General features: G+C 38.4%; 3 protein-coding genes across 3 annotated transcripts; 1 reads left to right on the forward strand and 2 right to left on the reverse strand.

Annotated features, from left to right (window-relative positions):
• The first annotated feature begins 1,883 nt into the window (after window positions 1-1,883).
• On the forward strand, window positions 1,884-3,524 carry LOC119988963 (protein PHLOEM PROTEIN 2-LIKE A10-like). The gene has a single exon (XM_038834233.1). The coding sequence runs from the start codon at window positions 2,094-2,096 to the stop codon at window positions 3,321-3,323; it is 1,230 nt and encodes a 409-aa protein (XP_038690161.1). The 5' UTR covers window positions 1,884-2,093; the 3' UTR covers window positions 3,324-3,524.
• A 598-nt stretch (window positions 3,525-4,122) lies between these two features.
• On the reverse strand, window positions 4,123-5,667 carry LOC119988973. The gene is made up of 2 exons (XM_038834245.1): window positions 5,507-5,667; window positions 4,123-4,441 (listed from the first exon to the last, which is right to left on the reverse strand). The coding sequence occupies exons 1-2, from the start codon at window positions 5,557-5,559 to the stop codon at window positions 4,330-4,332; spliced, it is 165 nt and encodes a 54-aa protein (XP_038690173.1). The 5' UTR covers window positions 5,560-5,667; the 3' UTR covers window positions 4,123-4,329.
• Window positions 5,668-7,006: 1,339 nt separating this feature from the next.
• LOC119995717 (phytosulfokines-like) lies at window positions 7,007-7,666 on the reverse strand. The gene is made up of 2 exons (XM_038842228.1): window positions 7,436-7,666; window positions 7,007-7,322 (listed from the first exon to the last, which is right to left on the reverse strand). The coding sequence occupies exons 1-2, from the start codon at window positions 7,634-7,636 to the stop codon at window positions 7,197-7,199; spliced, it is 327 nt and encodes a 108-aa protein (XP_038698156.1). The 5' UTR covers window positions 7,637-7,666; the 3' UTR covers window positions 7,007-7,196.
• Between the last annotated feature and the right edge of the window lie 9,794 nt (window positions 7,667-17,460).

Here is a 17,460-nt window from a genome sequence, read left to right on the forward strand (position 1 = left end):
AACTTTCCTCTTACCCCCTCTCTCCCCTTGCGACATCTTCTTCTTACGGACAAGCATGACAACTACGTCGGATACAAAGCAGACCACCATTGGTCTCAAAAGAATCGGTGTACCACCAAGAACTCGCCCCTATCATCTTCTAACCCCGCCGTCCACCACAGTCGCAGAAATCACGCCTCTAATCCGCGGTGGGGGTCACTTTTGACGCCCGATCCGGCAGATTCTGAGGTCCCCTATGGTAACTAAAGGTACTGTTGGACTCAACGTATCGAATACAAGCACTTCCATCCATCCTCCGACCAAAACTATCACCGGAGGTGCCAAACCCAGTTGTGACCCGTTTACCCAACTGAGAAGTTTGGTAATTTCTGGGCATTTACCTTGGTGGGTTCTGTCTGATGATGTCTGAAACAGGTCCACCCTGTTAGACGAATCAGTCAAGTCAGACTAAGTAGGAAGAATTGATTTCTCCTTTATCGGTACGTGATCTCTTCCTTCCTTCTTGCACAAGAAGCGAACGTAAGCTTCGGTAGGGCCCCGAGGGTGTACTCAGGGGACCTCTCTGATGCTCAAGTCAGTATAATACTAAACCTGGGAGGATGGCTCGTTGCTTCGAGCATTGCCTCTTGCTCAGTAAGTATTTTAGAGTACAGGAGTTAGAATGTTTACTTGAGGGCAGAGGTTCCCCTTTTATATGAGCATGAAGAGTTTGAGTTGTAGTAGGAGTCAGACTCTCTGTCATTGGTTTTCCAGAGGGTTTCTCGGATGATAAATTCCATCTGTATCCCTCTCCCAAGGGGAGTTGGACTCTATTGAGGGCTGGTGTCCTATTGAGACTCTTCATTGTATGACCTGGTATATACTTGCTTCGGTCATGTAGGGACATTACCAAGGCAGCACTTCAACGTGATACTTCATACATAATTTGTAGAGGAACCGAAGTGGATACTTCGGTTATGGCCGAAGTGTACCCTTCGGCTCTCACTTCATCCGAGCCCAGCTGACACTTCGGTTGTCACGTGGCCTTGGGAAGAATCTTGACATGCTTGCTTCAGAGACCAAAACTGATTGCTTCAGAGAAGGATTTGCAAATCTGATGAGATTGTAGTGCAGCTGGTGCAACCTTGGGAGATGGAGATGGACGATTGAAAATGATCAATAAATTTTATTTTTTATTAAAAATGACATCATCAAAGAAGCCACGTCATTTGATCCACGTAGACGGTTATCGGACATGTCAGCAATATCTGGCGACCAATTGACCGGAATTGGATCATCATGACCTAATTGCTTAAAATTGAAATATTGAGTGACCCAATTTAAAACTTTTTTTTTTTGGTTTTTAATTGCAAACTGGGGTATCTTTTAGTAACCTATTTAAACTAAACCCATATATATGCCCTTAGAACAAATTCAAATATATTTATTGATAAATGAATAATTGGTTTGGCAAACTGCCAAAATCATTCGTATTCGTCTAATAATTTTCAGTAGTCAATTTTGTTTCTTGATCGTTATAAAGAGAAAAATAAAATCATATATAACTGTTCTTACTCTATTTTAGTTTTTTTCTTTTAAAAGGCGAATCTATCGTTTATCCATCAGTTACCCACAAAGACAAGTACCCATTCGCAAATCCTTTTATCCAAAACCAAATCGGATAATACACACACTTGACACTACACGTAAATAAAAAAATGCAAGACATTATTATCTTCGCATAATGATATGTGACTGTTTCCTGCATGCAGGAATTCAAATATATCATTCACCCACATGTTCGCCCTATTCACACTACACGTATGCATTCATTTTCTTCTACGATACGGCGCCATATTTTCCAACGGCTTTTACGTCATTTCTTCTCTTCCTCACTCTGCTATGCCGCCCCTGCTCTCTCTCTTTGATGCCTTATCTTCCTTACATCCATCAAGTCTAGATGTTTCAGTCGTGCGAGTCTAGATCTCTCACTCTACAAATTAAAGCAAATCTCCCCCTCAATCCTTTCCGTGTAGGATAATCCCTTCTACTGCTATCTATAAGACATGGTGAAGGTTCTATATATGACATGATTGGAATTTCTTTGGTGAGTCATGGACCTGCAATTGCTTAACAAGGGTTTTCATTATACATTGAAGAGGAGGAAGTGGCTTCTTCTTTTGGCGTCTTTGGGTTTCACTGGTTATGGTGCCTACAAATTTTATCACTCCCCATCAATAGCTTTAAAGCGAAAGAGAGTTTTGACGCTTCTGGGTGCTTTAATCTCTGTAGCTGAAGCTCTCTCTCATTCTGCCGAAGCAAGAGGCGTGGTCTCCGAAGATATAAAAGAGTTTCTAGGATCCGATTCTGACAAAATTCCTGCTAGTCTGAAGCAGATTTCGAAAATCGCAAGGTCAGACGACTTCTCTGGGTCGGTGGTAAGCGTCACTCGATCTTTAACTGTTGGAATTTTGCAGGCCAAGGAAAGGATCGATGATGGTGACGTGAATGCCAGTCCAAGTTTCTTGGATCAGGTTTTGGATAAGCTCTTTACGTCTGCTGGGTCTGGTTTTGCTTCTGTTTTTGTTGGAAGCTTTGCTAGAAACTTGGTCATGGCGTTGTATTCATATGGGGAATCAAGTTCGACTGCTATTCCAAGTTGGGTCAATATTGTTTGCAGTAACAAGTCCAGAGAGCTCATTGGTGATTGGATTCAATTGTTTGTTAGCACTGCAGTAGGTGTTTATCTTGATAAGACTGCCGGCATTAACACCTATGATGAATTGTTTGCGGGATTGACTAATCCCAACCATGAAAGGAAAGTGAGAGAAATATTGATAATGATCTGTAATAGAGCAACGGAAACTCTAGTCAAAACATCCCATCAAGTATTATTTATGAGTGGCAATTCAGATACAAATTCAAGTACGGCTTCTCCCTGCACAACTATGGATCAAGAAAATGTTACACATGACAATGATCTTCTTTTTGGAGAAGAGGAATTATCAACAAATCTGAAAGTAAGAAACTCATCAAATGAAAATGCATGGATTAGTAAAGTGTCATCAACTTTGGCAGTGCCAAGGAATAGGAAGCTTGTTCTTGATGTTACTGGGAGGGTTACATTTGAGACGGTTAGGTCTTTCCTAGAATGTTCGTTGGAGAAGCTTTACGACTGTATAACAAGTTTTGCTAATGTTGTCCAAGAAGCATTTGCTGAGTGTGGGCATGGAGTTGTTAGATTTGTTACCGCTAAATGTTCTTTTCTTGCAGGCGTATGCCTTTCTTTGTGTTTGCACGTTTTGGGTGGTGATTGGTTTTCTCTACCAGTATTAAGTTGTTGAGTGTTTCTGTTGAATCACTTCACGTTATATATGATATGGATGATGTTTCTCTGAGAAAATGGATTGATTTTTTACTCCTACTTCAACGACAATCTGAAATGCTTGTATCCAGCAGAGGTGTTTGTCATGGTAGGAATTGTAATTGTTTTGTCTGGAAATTATGGAAAATTTGTTCTTATTGTTGTTGATTTGAGCAGACGATATTCTTCATCAATAAACACAAAAAATAAAATAAAATGATATGTCAATGGTGTTCATCCGTGATCCATCCCAATTCCCAGTTAAGAGTACAGGGCAGAACCGGCAGAGGTATTAATTCGCCCGAATGTAGAGTCCCGTTAAGAGACGGCTTGTACGAGTCCAGGGAGTATGGGGCAACTCCTTCGTGTGTCTATCATCTTCAACTCTTCATGGTTCTTCCATTGATGACGAGCGACTGAGGCCAATCTCAAAGACATACAGCAGTCATATAATGGTCCAAGCGAAGTTGATAACGAGCTCAAAATCATGAAACTTCCATTGATGATGAGTGACTGAAGCCAGTCTCAAAGTGAAGTTGATGACATTCCACCGTCAGTAAGTAAAAGTTTGAGCTTGTCATTCAGAGTAAACTGTTAGTCTATTTCACCAACAAACTTTTTAGCAAATTAAATACAAGGAACAAGAGAGGCATGTTCTGTAATTCTAGGCAATTGTCCGAAATTAGGAAATGCTACACCATTCCTTCAATGTTCTAAATTGCAAATCAAGCCTGGTAAAGCAAATGACTGTTACCTTTAACTTTAAACAAAGAACAGACGAATAATCCAGAATACTCAACAATGTCTTTTGACATGATAATTTGGATTTCCTCCCAATATCTTTCATATTGATCCAAAATCTACACTAGAACATACAAAGTTTAAAGTTTAGTATCATAAGTCTATCAGCAGCATGAGCTCAAAGTGCCTGGCACTCTGTTATTCTATGGTGAAGAAATCAAACACAAAGAATTCGAGTAAGGTATCTAATTGGAGCTGCCATCAGTCTCCTTTGCAGCAACCTCTTTCTGGAGTTTATTCTTCCAGTATTCTTCCAATGGAGGTCCAAATATTGCCTTTCCAGAGACAACACCAATACTGCAAGTTCCAAATGAACCCATTAAGACCAATTGGCAAAACCAAGTCATCATACTATTCAATTAACAACTACTCAAAATATCAGTTTGGGTGCCAAAGCAATATGCAACAGCCAACTTTAGGCCTTCATCATCAACAAATTGCACAAGACAAAACTTTCCTTGCCATATGACATCACCAACCAGACATGACCTCAAATTCTTGTTCATCAGGAGCAATCAAGTGGATTCTTTCACTGTATAATCAGAACAAAAATGTAGGCACAAATGGAGAACCATGTGAAGATACTAGAATTTAATGTCCCCCAAAATTTTCCATCTCATGAATTAAAAGGGTATTTCTCTGTCTAAGCAAAACGTTCAGGCTACCTTGACTGCAGTGCCAACGCCTGCCTTGCCAGAATTTGTTCAGATCATGGCCATGTCAATATAATAGATAATTGTGTCCAAAATTCAATATGGCATCAGCATATATCATAAGTAACAAAATCAAATAAAATACCAAGCTCTGAAGAAGATGCTCAAAATTATCTACCAGGCAACACGAGAAATTCGCACCAATACACGGGTTGACAACAAATGTCGCATCCTGTCATGCACGACAAGAGGATTTACTTACTGAAAACACCATCAGTTTGAAAAGAAACGCACCCCAAAATGCAAAGGTATTCCTTTTCCTTGAGACACTCCACCTAGCACAAAGAAATCAGTGACCAAAAAATGCACAAGGCTATTTTTTTTCTAGAAGCCTCCAATAAAGGGCTCATTTTCATTTTCATGGCGCACAAAATTAGATCTTAGCGACAATTGAATTAAATTATACATCCACTGACTCGTGGGTAGAAATTCAACTGTTGTTTGACATTTCCTTCCAATTCTAAACCATTCAAAGAGCTTCTTCAAATCCCAATTCATTAACAATTTTGGGACTATAATAAAACAAAATCAACAAAAAAGAGTGAACTTTCACGCCATATCGAAGTGGGATTTAACATAAAGAACGAAGAGTAGCCAACGAATATCATCCCTAAAATTCTCAGTAGCACTATGAGGTGTAAATACTTACACAACAGCTCCAGCGACCATGGGAAACGAGAGGAACCTGCTTCGACCGAACATCTTTTTACTCGAATTCTATCGTTTGGCTTCCAATTTCAGTGCTCACCTGATTCTAGATTTTCAAGTTTTTGAGGGTTTTCAGTTCTCTTGGATATCCCGCCGTAGGATCCGGTAAAAAAAACAATATGCATCTCGGATTCGGGCACCCGGATACAAGGACTAATTGTCACCGGCCACCCATTGACCCGGTAAAATTTCTCTCCCGAAAATCCCAATATATTTTGCTAATATATCTATGAATTGTATTACTTGGAGTGCAAATCCAACTCCCATTTTTTTTTGTTATTCGAAAATGATACCATACAAATTTGCCCTTCAAAATTGATGTTGATATAAATTTGAACAATCAAACTCATCACATGAATAGAAATTTCTCACTTTACGACATAATAAATTAGTATCAAAATTCAATGCTTGGACCAGTGGGAATGAACTAAAAAAATAGGTTTTAACTTGTTAGAGCAACTGCAATAGTGTTAATTTGTTAGCCCAACAAAAATCTATATTGGGTCTCACTTCTATTACATAAAAAGTCAAGGCAAACACGTCTCTCAATACAATCACATCAACAAAACACATATCCCAATATAACTACATCAACAAAACACAAATTCCTATACATTTTCCTTCCCACCCAACATGGTGGTCAACAAATTCTCATGCTCTCCATGTTGTCCCCAATAAAACTACACCAAAACATAATCTTTCAATATAAAACACATCTCCCAATATAGCCACATCAGCAAAACACAAAACTCAATACAACCACATCAGCAAAACACAAAACCCCATACATATTTATTGGCCCAGACAAAATAACACCATTACAAGTGCTCTTAGACTATAAGGTTGACATTCTGTCTTTACTTTTTCTTTTATTTTCTTTTATTTTTCCCTTTTTTTTGCGCGTCAAATATATTTTTTTACATATCATATCTGTTTCAAAGTTCAATAACAACAATAATAGAAATGCTCCTCTTCAATTTCTTCCGATAAACGCATATTTGCAGATTTTTCTCGATCCGCTTCTTCATCTTCAGAACCCAATCTCTCCTTTAGTCTTTACCACAAATTGTCAAATTGGTCAGCAAGAAGTCTAAAACTAAAAAAACCCGGGGCTAGCTAGATAGCTGCAGCATGAAATGTCTTCCAATTTTGTAGCATTTTTGTTATCATTTGTGGAATAAATAAATACACTCCGTATGTACGGTTCTCCCAGACAAAAAAACCTTATCCAGAAGCAGTTTCATCCGACAATCAGTTACAAGAGAGGTTACCACTTACCAAAGGCAGTTAACTGACAAATCTCAAGCCTATAAATACATTTCATTTCACATTTGTAAACATTCATCGACACTCAACTCTAACAAGTTGTCGAACCACGTAAATTCTGTTGTCATTCTCTTGAATCTTTTTACTTTATACATATTATTTACGTCAGGCAAATTTAGCATCGACATCATTATTGAATACTCACTGAGGTAAACATGAATTTATATAATATGATAATCAACCCAAAATCTCAAACAATATTAAAAGATATTTCATCTTATTATTTAATTGACCAACCACTACACGTATTACAAATACGCTCTAGTCATATCATATATATGGTTATGGTAAAACAGGGCAAGTTTTCAGGGCTTGTGGCTCTGGTCCTGGGTATAGATATAATCGATGTGGGCAGCAAGAGTTCTTCTCATCAAGCACTCATCCTCTCCAATTCCTTCGCAGCTCTCTTCTGCATGCTCTACTTCAACAACCTAAAAAATACACAATAAAACCCACAATTCAATTGACATAATTAATCAAAACCCATTTACCAAAATCAAAACTTGAGAATAAAAATCATGCGATTAATGAAAAATAAACGAACCCGAGATTGGGTTTTTGCCAAAGAACCATCAGCAGAGGCCGGCTCCGGCCGGGCGGCTATGGCGGACAGGGTGGAGCAGCAGAGGAGGAGAGCTAGTATGAAAAAGGTGGCGACCTTAACGTTGGCCATGTTTGATAGTTTTGCTGTTGTGAGATTTGAGAGGTACAGAGGATAGGTGGAATGTGCGACAGTGCGAGTCATTTATAAAGATGAATGAGACGTAGGGGAAGAAGAAAAAGGTAACCGTATGTGTGAACCGGAGAGGCTGAGATAAGAACAAAAATTAATTAGTATATATAAAAAAGGAAGGTTTTAATTTAGATTATTACTGTATTTTTTAATTAAGAAAAAGAGATTTGCAAAATGAAAAGCACTAATTTTGGTGTGCGTGGTAATTATAGTAATTGACTTGGGTTGCCCCAACCAAAAGAAGATAAAGATTGTTGGTTTGGAATAAAAGGAAAAACATCTTAAAAGGGAACAAATTTATTCATTTTTCTTTCTACATTTGTTCAAAAGATATATGAATCCTAAAGGGAACAAATTTATTCACAAAATCGTATCTAATTAATTATTTAGATACAGTGCAATTTTGTGAGTGGGTGAAAAAAGGAAAACATGGTTGGTAATATATCTATGAATTGTATTAGTTGGCATAATTGTGGATATTTTTAACCGATAATATGGTAGAAGGACAATGCTAGAGACCCCCAAAATATGATCTCAAAAGTCCCCCAAATCTATGTGGCATTAAAATGACAATTGATTAAAAATACACATGTAGGGCCCACATCACATCCAACACTCCACATTAAATGGGGGTCACTTTTTGGAGGTCTCAAGCATTATCCATGGTAGAAATATGTTAGTTTCTGGAATGGCTTGGAAAAGTAAATAGTTTGCCATCCAGTGAGTTGAATGCAAGGGAAGTCTTAAGAAAGAGGGCCAAAAAAACACTCGAGAAAGAGGAAGTATATTCATATACATAACGCCACTGGAATTCAAACATGCATTAAAAGCTAATTAATAATGATATTTAGGTAAAAGAAAAATAGCAATGATATTTAGGATTTTAGGTATCATAATTAACTTAGAAAAATATCATATTATTCTTTGTATGAATGAAGAAAAATAATCCGTATCTTTTTATGAATCATTAATTGGGATGTAAAAAAAAAGGATATCTTTATTATTCAAAAACTCATTTTATAGCTAATAATCTTACTAAGTCACTTGAGTCTCACAATTGAGAACGATAGGAAAAGCATTATATATAATAGACCTGGGCTATCTATAAGAATGGGAGGAATTAATGGTCATCTATAGCTTTGAGAGGTTGGTTGAGGTTGATGTTGATAAAGAGTCTGGAATGATTGGAGAATCCCACATCGAAAGATGCTGAATTTGGACTCTAACTTATAAAGGATGATAAATCTCATATCGTCAACTTGGGTTTTCAATATAGAGTAAGGTCCAAACTTATGATGCTAGACTTTGACCCCCATCCCGTGTGACAAGTATATATCTATCATCGGTGCTTTCGTTGAGAGTGCACTTGCCTACATGTAGGCTTGTAGGCAGATACTATAGTAGACAGACCTACCCTAGAGTCCATCCCTTATAGAGTTGGGTTAGCAGATATTGGGCCATATCCATTGTGGGTAGATTTAAAAAGAGAAAAATGTCGTTAACAAAAGAGAAAGAAAGGTCGTTCAAGTAAGCTCTGTGATCCTTCCTCACAGATCTAGGACAGTAAGTGGGCCAATGGTTGAAATGGTCCAGCCTAGGGTCATGCATGAGGATGTGCATGATCCTAATGAGGAATGATTGATGAGAATCCCACATCGAAATATGATGGTGCTTTCATTGAGAGTGCACTTGCATGCATGTAGGCTTGTGGGCAGATACTATCGTAGACAGACCTACCCTGGGTTAGCAAATACTGGGCCATATCCATTGTGGGTAGATTTAAAAAGAGAAAAATGTCGTTAACAAAAGAGAAAGAAAGGTCGTTCAAGTAAGCTCTGTGATCCTAACTCACAGATCTAGGACAGTAAATGGGCCAACGGTTGAAATGGTCCAGCCTAGGGTCATGCATGAGGATGTGCATGATCCTAATAAGGGATGATTGATGAGAATCCCACATCGAAATATGATGGTGCTTTTATTGAGAGTGCACTTGCCTGCATGTAGGCTTGTGGGCAGATACTATCGTAGACAGACCTACCCTAGAGTCCATCCCTTGTAGAGTTGGGTTAGCAGATACTGGGCCATATCCATTGTGGGTAGATTTAAAAAGAGAAAAATGTCGTTAACAAAAGAGAAAGAAAGGTCGTTCAAGTAAGCTCTGTGATCCTAACTCACAGATCTAGGACAGTAAGTGGGCCAACGGTTGAAATGGTCCGGCCTAGGGCCATGCATGAGGATGTGCATGATCCCAATGAGGGATGCTTGATGAGAATCCCACATCGAAATATGATATGTTTGGAGTCTAGTTTATAAGAGATGTCAAACCTGCTATTGTCAACCTGAATTTTTCAATAGAGAATTGGATTCAGACTTGTATTTTTCAATAGAGAATTAGATCCAAACTTGTGATGTTAAACTTGGGCCACATCCCGTGTGACGGGTATCCATCTACAATGGAGAACTCCTTAAACCAAGCTACACCTATTCGGATCGAGTTTAGATATCAAAATGTGCCATTTAATATCTTGTAATTGTGCTAGCTAGCTAGGATAGGTGCATCCTAATTATAGGTTTTTATTATTGAGCGTGCATGGTCGTAGATATATATAGGGGAGCTCTTTTTATATGATGATGACATGCATGAAGGGTCGGCCGTACCCCTACAAGATTCTGCAAGTACTAGAAGTTGGTATATATTGTGATTATTTTAATATATATCAATTTTAAATGTGTTAATTAAGACTTTCAATTCTTAATTAACAACTATTTATATGCTTAATTATATATTGAAACAAAATAATCAGCTGAACCTAATTAAAGGGAAACCAGATATTCAACTATGTCAAGACAAAGAAAGCAGGGTTCATATTTGAACAAACGCATGCACTAGCTAGATTCACATTGGCTGCAGGGAATCAATAATGAAGTCAAATTTATATGTTTTATTTGAAGTGACATGCAATGAGCTGTAATTAATTCGTTGAATAGAGAAAAGCCAATGCCAGTTAATGCATGCTTTTGGGGTTGAACAAGTCAAAAAGCGTTTCTAGCTGGCTAGTTAGTTGAATTGAAACCCCTTTCGGTAGGTAAATTAGCAATTAAAAGCTAGCAAAACAACATTTAAAGTCTTTTAACTTTTTCTCTTTCTTCAAAAATGAAACTCGAATTTGTTAGTAATTGTATGGGGTATTTGGTTGGTACTTAGAAAGTGGAATGAGGGTGGAAATCAACAATCTCTTATACATATGTATATAATTTGTGGTGCATATATGTGATTTTTTTTTTTAAGAAAAGGGCTTAGCCCATAATTTTATTAATCAAACAAGAGAAAAGTGTCTCTTCGATGGTTTACAAGAAATGAGGAGGCATCAACCTGATCTCGACAACAAGAAGAAAAACACACAAAAAAAGCACAATCAACCACACAACAAGAAGCAGAAAACCCATAAGAAGCCTATCTCGTGTGGTGTCCTTTTCTCTATTCGATAGTTTTGTTTTGCCTGTATCTCTTAATTTGCCAGTGCTTTGCGGCTCATAAGTTAAGATTATATTATATCTTGGAGGTAGCAACTAATCGAGGACAATTTTAATTAACGACAAACAAAAAATAATTATTTAAAAAAAAAAGGGTATTGTACGTACTTGTTGATAAACTTGATTTACAATTACTAGAAGAAGGAAGTGTCTGTTCTTTGTAGACTCCGTACGTTACGTGGTATCCATGACCAAATTTACTATTGAACATCCGATATGCACCTAAATAAAGAGCACATAGTTACGCTCGGAGTGAAACAAACTCATAACCTCCCGAATTCATACGATTTGATCCCATACAAATCCATTAACTAAGTTATCAATCTAAGTGATTCCCGTAAATATACACCTTTAAAAAGTGATCAAAATTGTGAGAATCAATCATGCAATAATTGAGGTTCTTGGGTGGTCAAAGGAAACAATGAAAAAGCTATGTAATTGACTTGAGATGCTGCTTTAATTTGAAGAGTTTGAACATGCAGCGGGTCGGCTTGATCAGCTGGAGCTGCTAATATTAATTATTGGCCTTCTCGGTTGATGCCACAAGAAATGCATTATCGCACTTGGTACCACATCCACATTAATGTACATATACATATTGTTTGCGACGAAATTCGAGTGGTGCAAACAAATAATATCAGACGATGTATGCATGAACAAACCTCTTAGAACAAAGTCTCAAAAAGGAGCACAAATGTAACACAAAGGATGGCCTCCAAGGAGTGCAAGCACACGAGGAAGCAAATAAAAAAAAAAAAGAAACGCTAACTTGATTAAAAGCTAAGAAACGGGGATTACATGCTCTGTTTGAGTCTTTGATTGATCAGACTTTGTAAAATCTAAAATCTAGGCTTATATATATATCAAAACTGTTAACACTGATATTTACAATTGGCTCCGTTGATTTGTTGTCAAGTGTCCCACGTTGCTTCAATTGCTTGATAGTGTAGATCGAATAATTGATTCCTTTCTTGCTGACATGTGTACTCCTCATTCTAATATTGCTCTGTTTCTGTTACACCATAAACTTAATTTTGCAATCAAATTACTTTTATTGAAGTGGGAAACACCTATATATAGCTATTACATTGGTTTACAATCAATGATCTACGTAATTACAATCTCTATCAAAGTCACTATCAAAGTCAACAATTGAGGTATCAATTAGTCAACAATTGAGGCATCAATTATGAACTTAGACAAATCAATATTGATTGCCGAATCTTCAATTAAGGAAAGTCTTCAATCAATATTGAGTTTGTCAATAAAGTCTTCAATCAATAAAGTAAATCTTGGGTAAATCTTTGACTCTATTCAACACTCCCCCTCAAGGTGGTGCATAGACATCGTACATGCCCAGCTTGACAAGTGAATCAGCAAACACTGAATTTGACACTCCCTTGGTTAACACATCAGCCAACTGATCTTCGGTCTTCATATACGGAACTTCAATTATTTTTTCTTCTAGCTTTTCATACACGAAATTCCTATCAATTTCCACATGTTTAGTCCGATCATGTTGCACTGGGTTCTCAGCAATTTTAATTGCTGACTGATTATCACAATACAATTTCATTGGTCTTTTAATGGACAAACTCAGCTCCCCCATAAGCCGTTTGAGCCATAACAACTCACAAATACCTTTCACCATTGCTCTGTATTCGGCTTCTGCACTAGACAATGAGACAACTTTTTGCTTTTTACTTCTCCAAGTAACCAGATTTCCTCCAACAAAAGTTAAATACCCAGTGGTTGATCTTCTTCGGTCTCCTTTACCTGCCCAATCTGAGTCGGTATAGCCCCATACGTCTGCATGCCCATTCTTAGAAAAAAGTAAGCCTTTTCCCGGTGCAGATTTTAAATATCTCAGAATTCTAATAACTGCATCCATATGTTGTTTACCAGGATTGTGCATAAATCTACTCACAACACTGACCGCATATGCAATATCTGGCCTCGTATGAGACAAATAGATTAAACGCCCAACTAACCTTTGATATCGTAATTTGTCTATTGAAGTTTGATTCGAAGACTCTTCCAATCCATGATTTTGTTCCATAGGAGATCCAATTGGCTGACATCCAAGCATACCAGTTTCTGTTAATAAGTCAAGCACATACTTTCGTTGGGATAAAAATATTCCTTGCTCAGAACGAACAACTTCAATGCCCAAAAAATATTTTAATCCTCCCAAATCCTTCATATCAAATTCAGTTGACAAATAGTCTCTCAGTTTACGCATTTCTTCAGAATCATTGCCTGTCACTACCATGTCGTCAACATAAATAATGAGAGCCGTTAATTTATGACCAACTCTTTTCAAAAATAAAGTGTGATCTGCATTACTTTGCTTATAGCCGAATCTTCTCATAGCAAGTCGGAATCGACCAAACCAAGCTCGAGGAGATTGTTTCAACCCGTATAAGGCTTTCTTCAGTTTACACACGACACTTTGATCACCTGGAGCTTCATATCCTGGGGGCAGAGACATATAAACTTCTTCTTGTAGCTCACCATGTAAAAAAGCATTTTTTACATCATATTGTTGTAGAGGCCAATCAAAATTGGCAGCTAGGGATATTAGGACTCGAACCGTATTAATTTTTGCAACAGGAGCAAACGTTTCCTGATAATCAACCCCATACGTCTGGGTGAATCCCTTAGCCACAAGTCTAGCTTTATACCTATCAACCGAACCATCAGGCTTGCACTTGACGGTGTACACCCACCTACAACCAACAGCTTTTTTTCCTTTCGGCAACTCCACCAATTCCCAAGTTTGATTTTTCTCAAGTGCTGTCATCTCCTCAGTCATTGCAGTTGCCCATTTTGGATCCAACAACGCCTCTTGCACTTTAGTAGGAATATCTATGACAGTCATATTACTGACAAAGCTTCGGCATTCCTTTGACAGTCGGTGAGTGGATGCATACTGAGCAATAGGATATTTCACTTTTCGCACAACCTCTGGTGAAAATCTATCTGGTGGAACACCACGAGTACTTCTTGGTGGGAGTACGTATCTGTCAGTTTCAATCGAGACACAAGTATTATCACAAATATTGTTAGTATTAACATCAGACTCAATGCTTACCTCAGGAGGATCTGTACGAGGAGTATCGGGAGTGGGTACTAGCGAAGATGAGAGAGAGGGAGCTTCAGCAACAGTATCGGCAACACACAGTGGATCAGGAAACAACTCCATCCAATTTGGAGCTTCAACAACAGTATCACCACTCGGGCCCGGAAGTGTGGAATTGGGTGAAGAAAAAAACATTTCATGTTCAGAAAAGGTGACATCCATAGTAACATAGAACTTACTTGTAGGAGGATGAAAACAACGATAACCCTTTTGTGAAGGATGATAACCGACAAATACACACTTGAGGGCACAAGGATCAAGTTTCGTGCGGAGATGTTTCTGTAAATGTACAAACACAACACAACCAAACACCCGGGGAGGAAGTGTGAGGTGCGATGGCAGTGTTACATAGGATGCCAATTTATCAAGTGGTGTCTGAAATTGTAGAACACGAGTGGGTACCCTATTCAAAAGATATACGGCTGTGGTAACAGCTTCTTCCCAAAAACGTGGTGCCATGTGGGCTCCAATAAGGGCAGCACGTGTAATCTCCAAAATTTGTCTGTTTCGGCGCTCAGCAACACCATTCTGTTGTGGTGTATAAGGACAAGTGGTTTCATGCAAAATTCCATGAGTCTGAAAATAAGCTTGTAACTCCTGATTTACAAATTCACCACCATTATCAGATCGAAGAACTTGTAAATTAGTAGAGAATTGTGTTTTGATCATGGTATGAAACGTGCGGAAGCAAGCAGCCACATCACTCTTATGACGCATAAGGTAAAGCCAAGTCATACGAGTGCAATCATCAATAAATAATACAAACCATCTAAAGCCAGTAGAAGTAGTAACAGGGGCAGGTCCCCAAACATCCGAATGAACCAACGCAAAAGGCACAACTCTTTTATTAGTACTATCAGAATAAGTAGCACGATGACTCTTGGCCAAAACACATGTATCACACTGAAAATTGGAAGGTTCACATGTAGAAAATAAAGTAGGAAATAAATATTTCAAGTACCCAAAGGAGACATGACCCAAACGATGATGCCATAACCGAATCTGATCTTCTGATGCCCTAGATGACCCTTTTGCTGATAGAGATCGTCCCATACTAACATCTTCCACATAATATAATCCCTCTCTCTTAGTACCACGCCCAATTATCTCCCCGCTGCAGAGATCCTGAAGGAAACAAAAAGTAGGATATATTAATACTAAACAATTTAGTTGTGTAGTAACTTGTGGCACAGATAAAAGATTATTGGAAAGAGCAGGAATCAATAAAGTGTGCTCCAAGGATAATGAAGGAGTTAAGTTAACCCTTCCAGCGCCCGTAACCGGATATGAAACACCATTGGCATTGGTGACAGTAGAGCAATTTGGTAAACAAGCATCATGTAATAAGGACGCATCAAAGGTCATATGATTAGTCGCACCAGAGTCAAGAATCCATCCGGGATCTTTTTCAGAATTTGTTGCAAGAAGGGCTAGACCAACACTACCTGACTGTTGGAGAAGAGTAGGATCTACCACAGAGTGAGTGATATCAACTGGAGTAGTGGAAGCCATGGTATCCATTGAAGAAGGAGTCGGTGCCATTGGGACTGTAGGTGAGGTGCATAGCGCAACTTTACCACCTTTTCGAGCTTGTAATCGCTCTTTGTGAGCCTGCCACCACTCGGGATATCCATGCTTTTTGAAGCAAGTATCTACAATATGTTTGGTGCTGCCGCAATGAGTACATTTACCACCAGTAGGTACTGACAGTGACAAAGAACTTGTTGGAGTTCCATATTTTCGAACTGCCATAGCCATCTGAGGAACTTCTGAAGACATCATTGTATTCCAGCGAAGTTCTTCACGTCTCACAGTTGAGAAAGCATTATCAGGTCCAGGTAGAGGATTAGTACGAAGAATATCTCCCCGAACAGAATCATATATATCATCAAGCCCAGCCAAAAAAGAATAGACTCGATCTTCATCAATTTCAGCCATTCGAGTCTTAATCACATCTGGCTGAGTAAAGGTAATTGGACGACGATGATCAAGCTCCTGCCAAATAACCTTAAGATCGGAATAGTATGCAGCCACAGGTCGCCCTGCCTGCTTAGTTGCCATAGCTTTTCGAGACAGATCATACAAAATAGATTTATCAGCACCCTCAAAATATGTTTGAGACACAGCATCCCAAACATCATTCGCAGTGGGTAAACGAATAAAAAGATTCATTATATCGGCCTCCATAGACCCAATAAGCCAGCCTTTTACAGTAGCATCCTCCATCATCCACTTGTTATATGTAGAGTCACTAACAGTAGGTTTCGAGGTCGTACCTTTGAGATATTCCATCTTTCCTCGTCCAGCAACGAACATAGTAACCACCTGAGACCAAAGAGTGAAATTTGAGCCATTCAGTTTGATCCCATAAGGAATAGAGGTTGGTTCTTGAGTTGGCGTCACCACAGGTGGAACTATAAGAGCACCGGATTCAGCCATGAGTTGTTTGTAATTTCTGGATGAGATTCTGGTTCAATGGTGCAATCGGCACCTGTTATGGACGAAGCAATCGGCTTCTGTCGGATGGTTGGAGCAGTCGGCCCCTAGTAGCTACGGTGATGGAGAGGTAGTATGTTAAGAGAACCTTGCTCCGATACCAACTTAATTTTGCAATCAAATTACTTTTATTGAAGTGGGAAACACCTATATATAGCTATTACATTGGTTTACAATCAATGATCTACGTAATTACAATCTCTATCAAAGTCACTATCAAAGTCAACAATTGAGGTATCAATTAGTCAACAATTGAGGCATCAATTATGAACTTAGACAAATCAATATTGATTGCCGAATCTTCAATTAAGGAAAGTCTTCAATCAATATTGAGTTTGTCAATAAAGTCTTCAATCAATAAAGTAAATCTTGGGTAAATCTTTGACTCTATTCAACACATAACTCCCACGTTCGACCACTCTTCTTTACACTTTCACATACTTGGGTAATTGCTGTCGTTTATTTCGGTCACTGACCAACTGTTTGACCAATCTATTTTCATGCAGGTTCCTAACTCATTCAGTCTTCGTTCAATCCTGACCGTTTCCTTCCGTCTTCATTCAACAATTTGGACGATAGTGCCCAACACATACATACATACATATATGATCCGAAGGGGAAATATTGAAACCATCGAATTTCGTCATGTGAAAATCAATTTGAC

The sequence above is a fragment of the Tripterygium wilfordii genome, chromosome 3 (assembly GCF_013401445.1).
Source record: "Tripterygium wilfordii isolate XIE 37 chromosome 3, ASM1340144v1, whole genome shotgun sequence".
NCBI classification, from domain to species: domain Eukaryota; kingdom Viridiplantae; phylum Streptophyta; class Magnoliopsida; order Celastrales; family Celastraceae; genus Tripterygium; species Tripterygium wilfordii.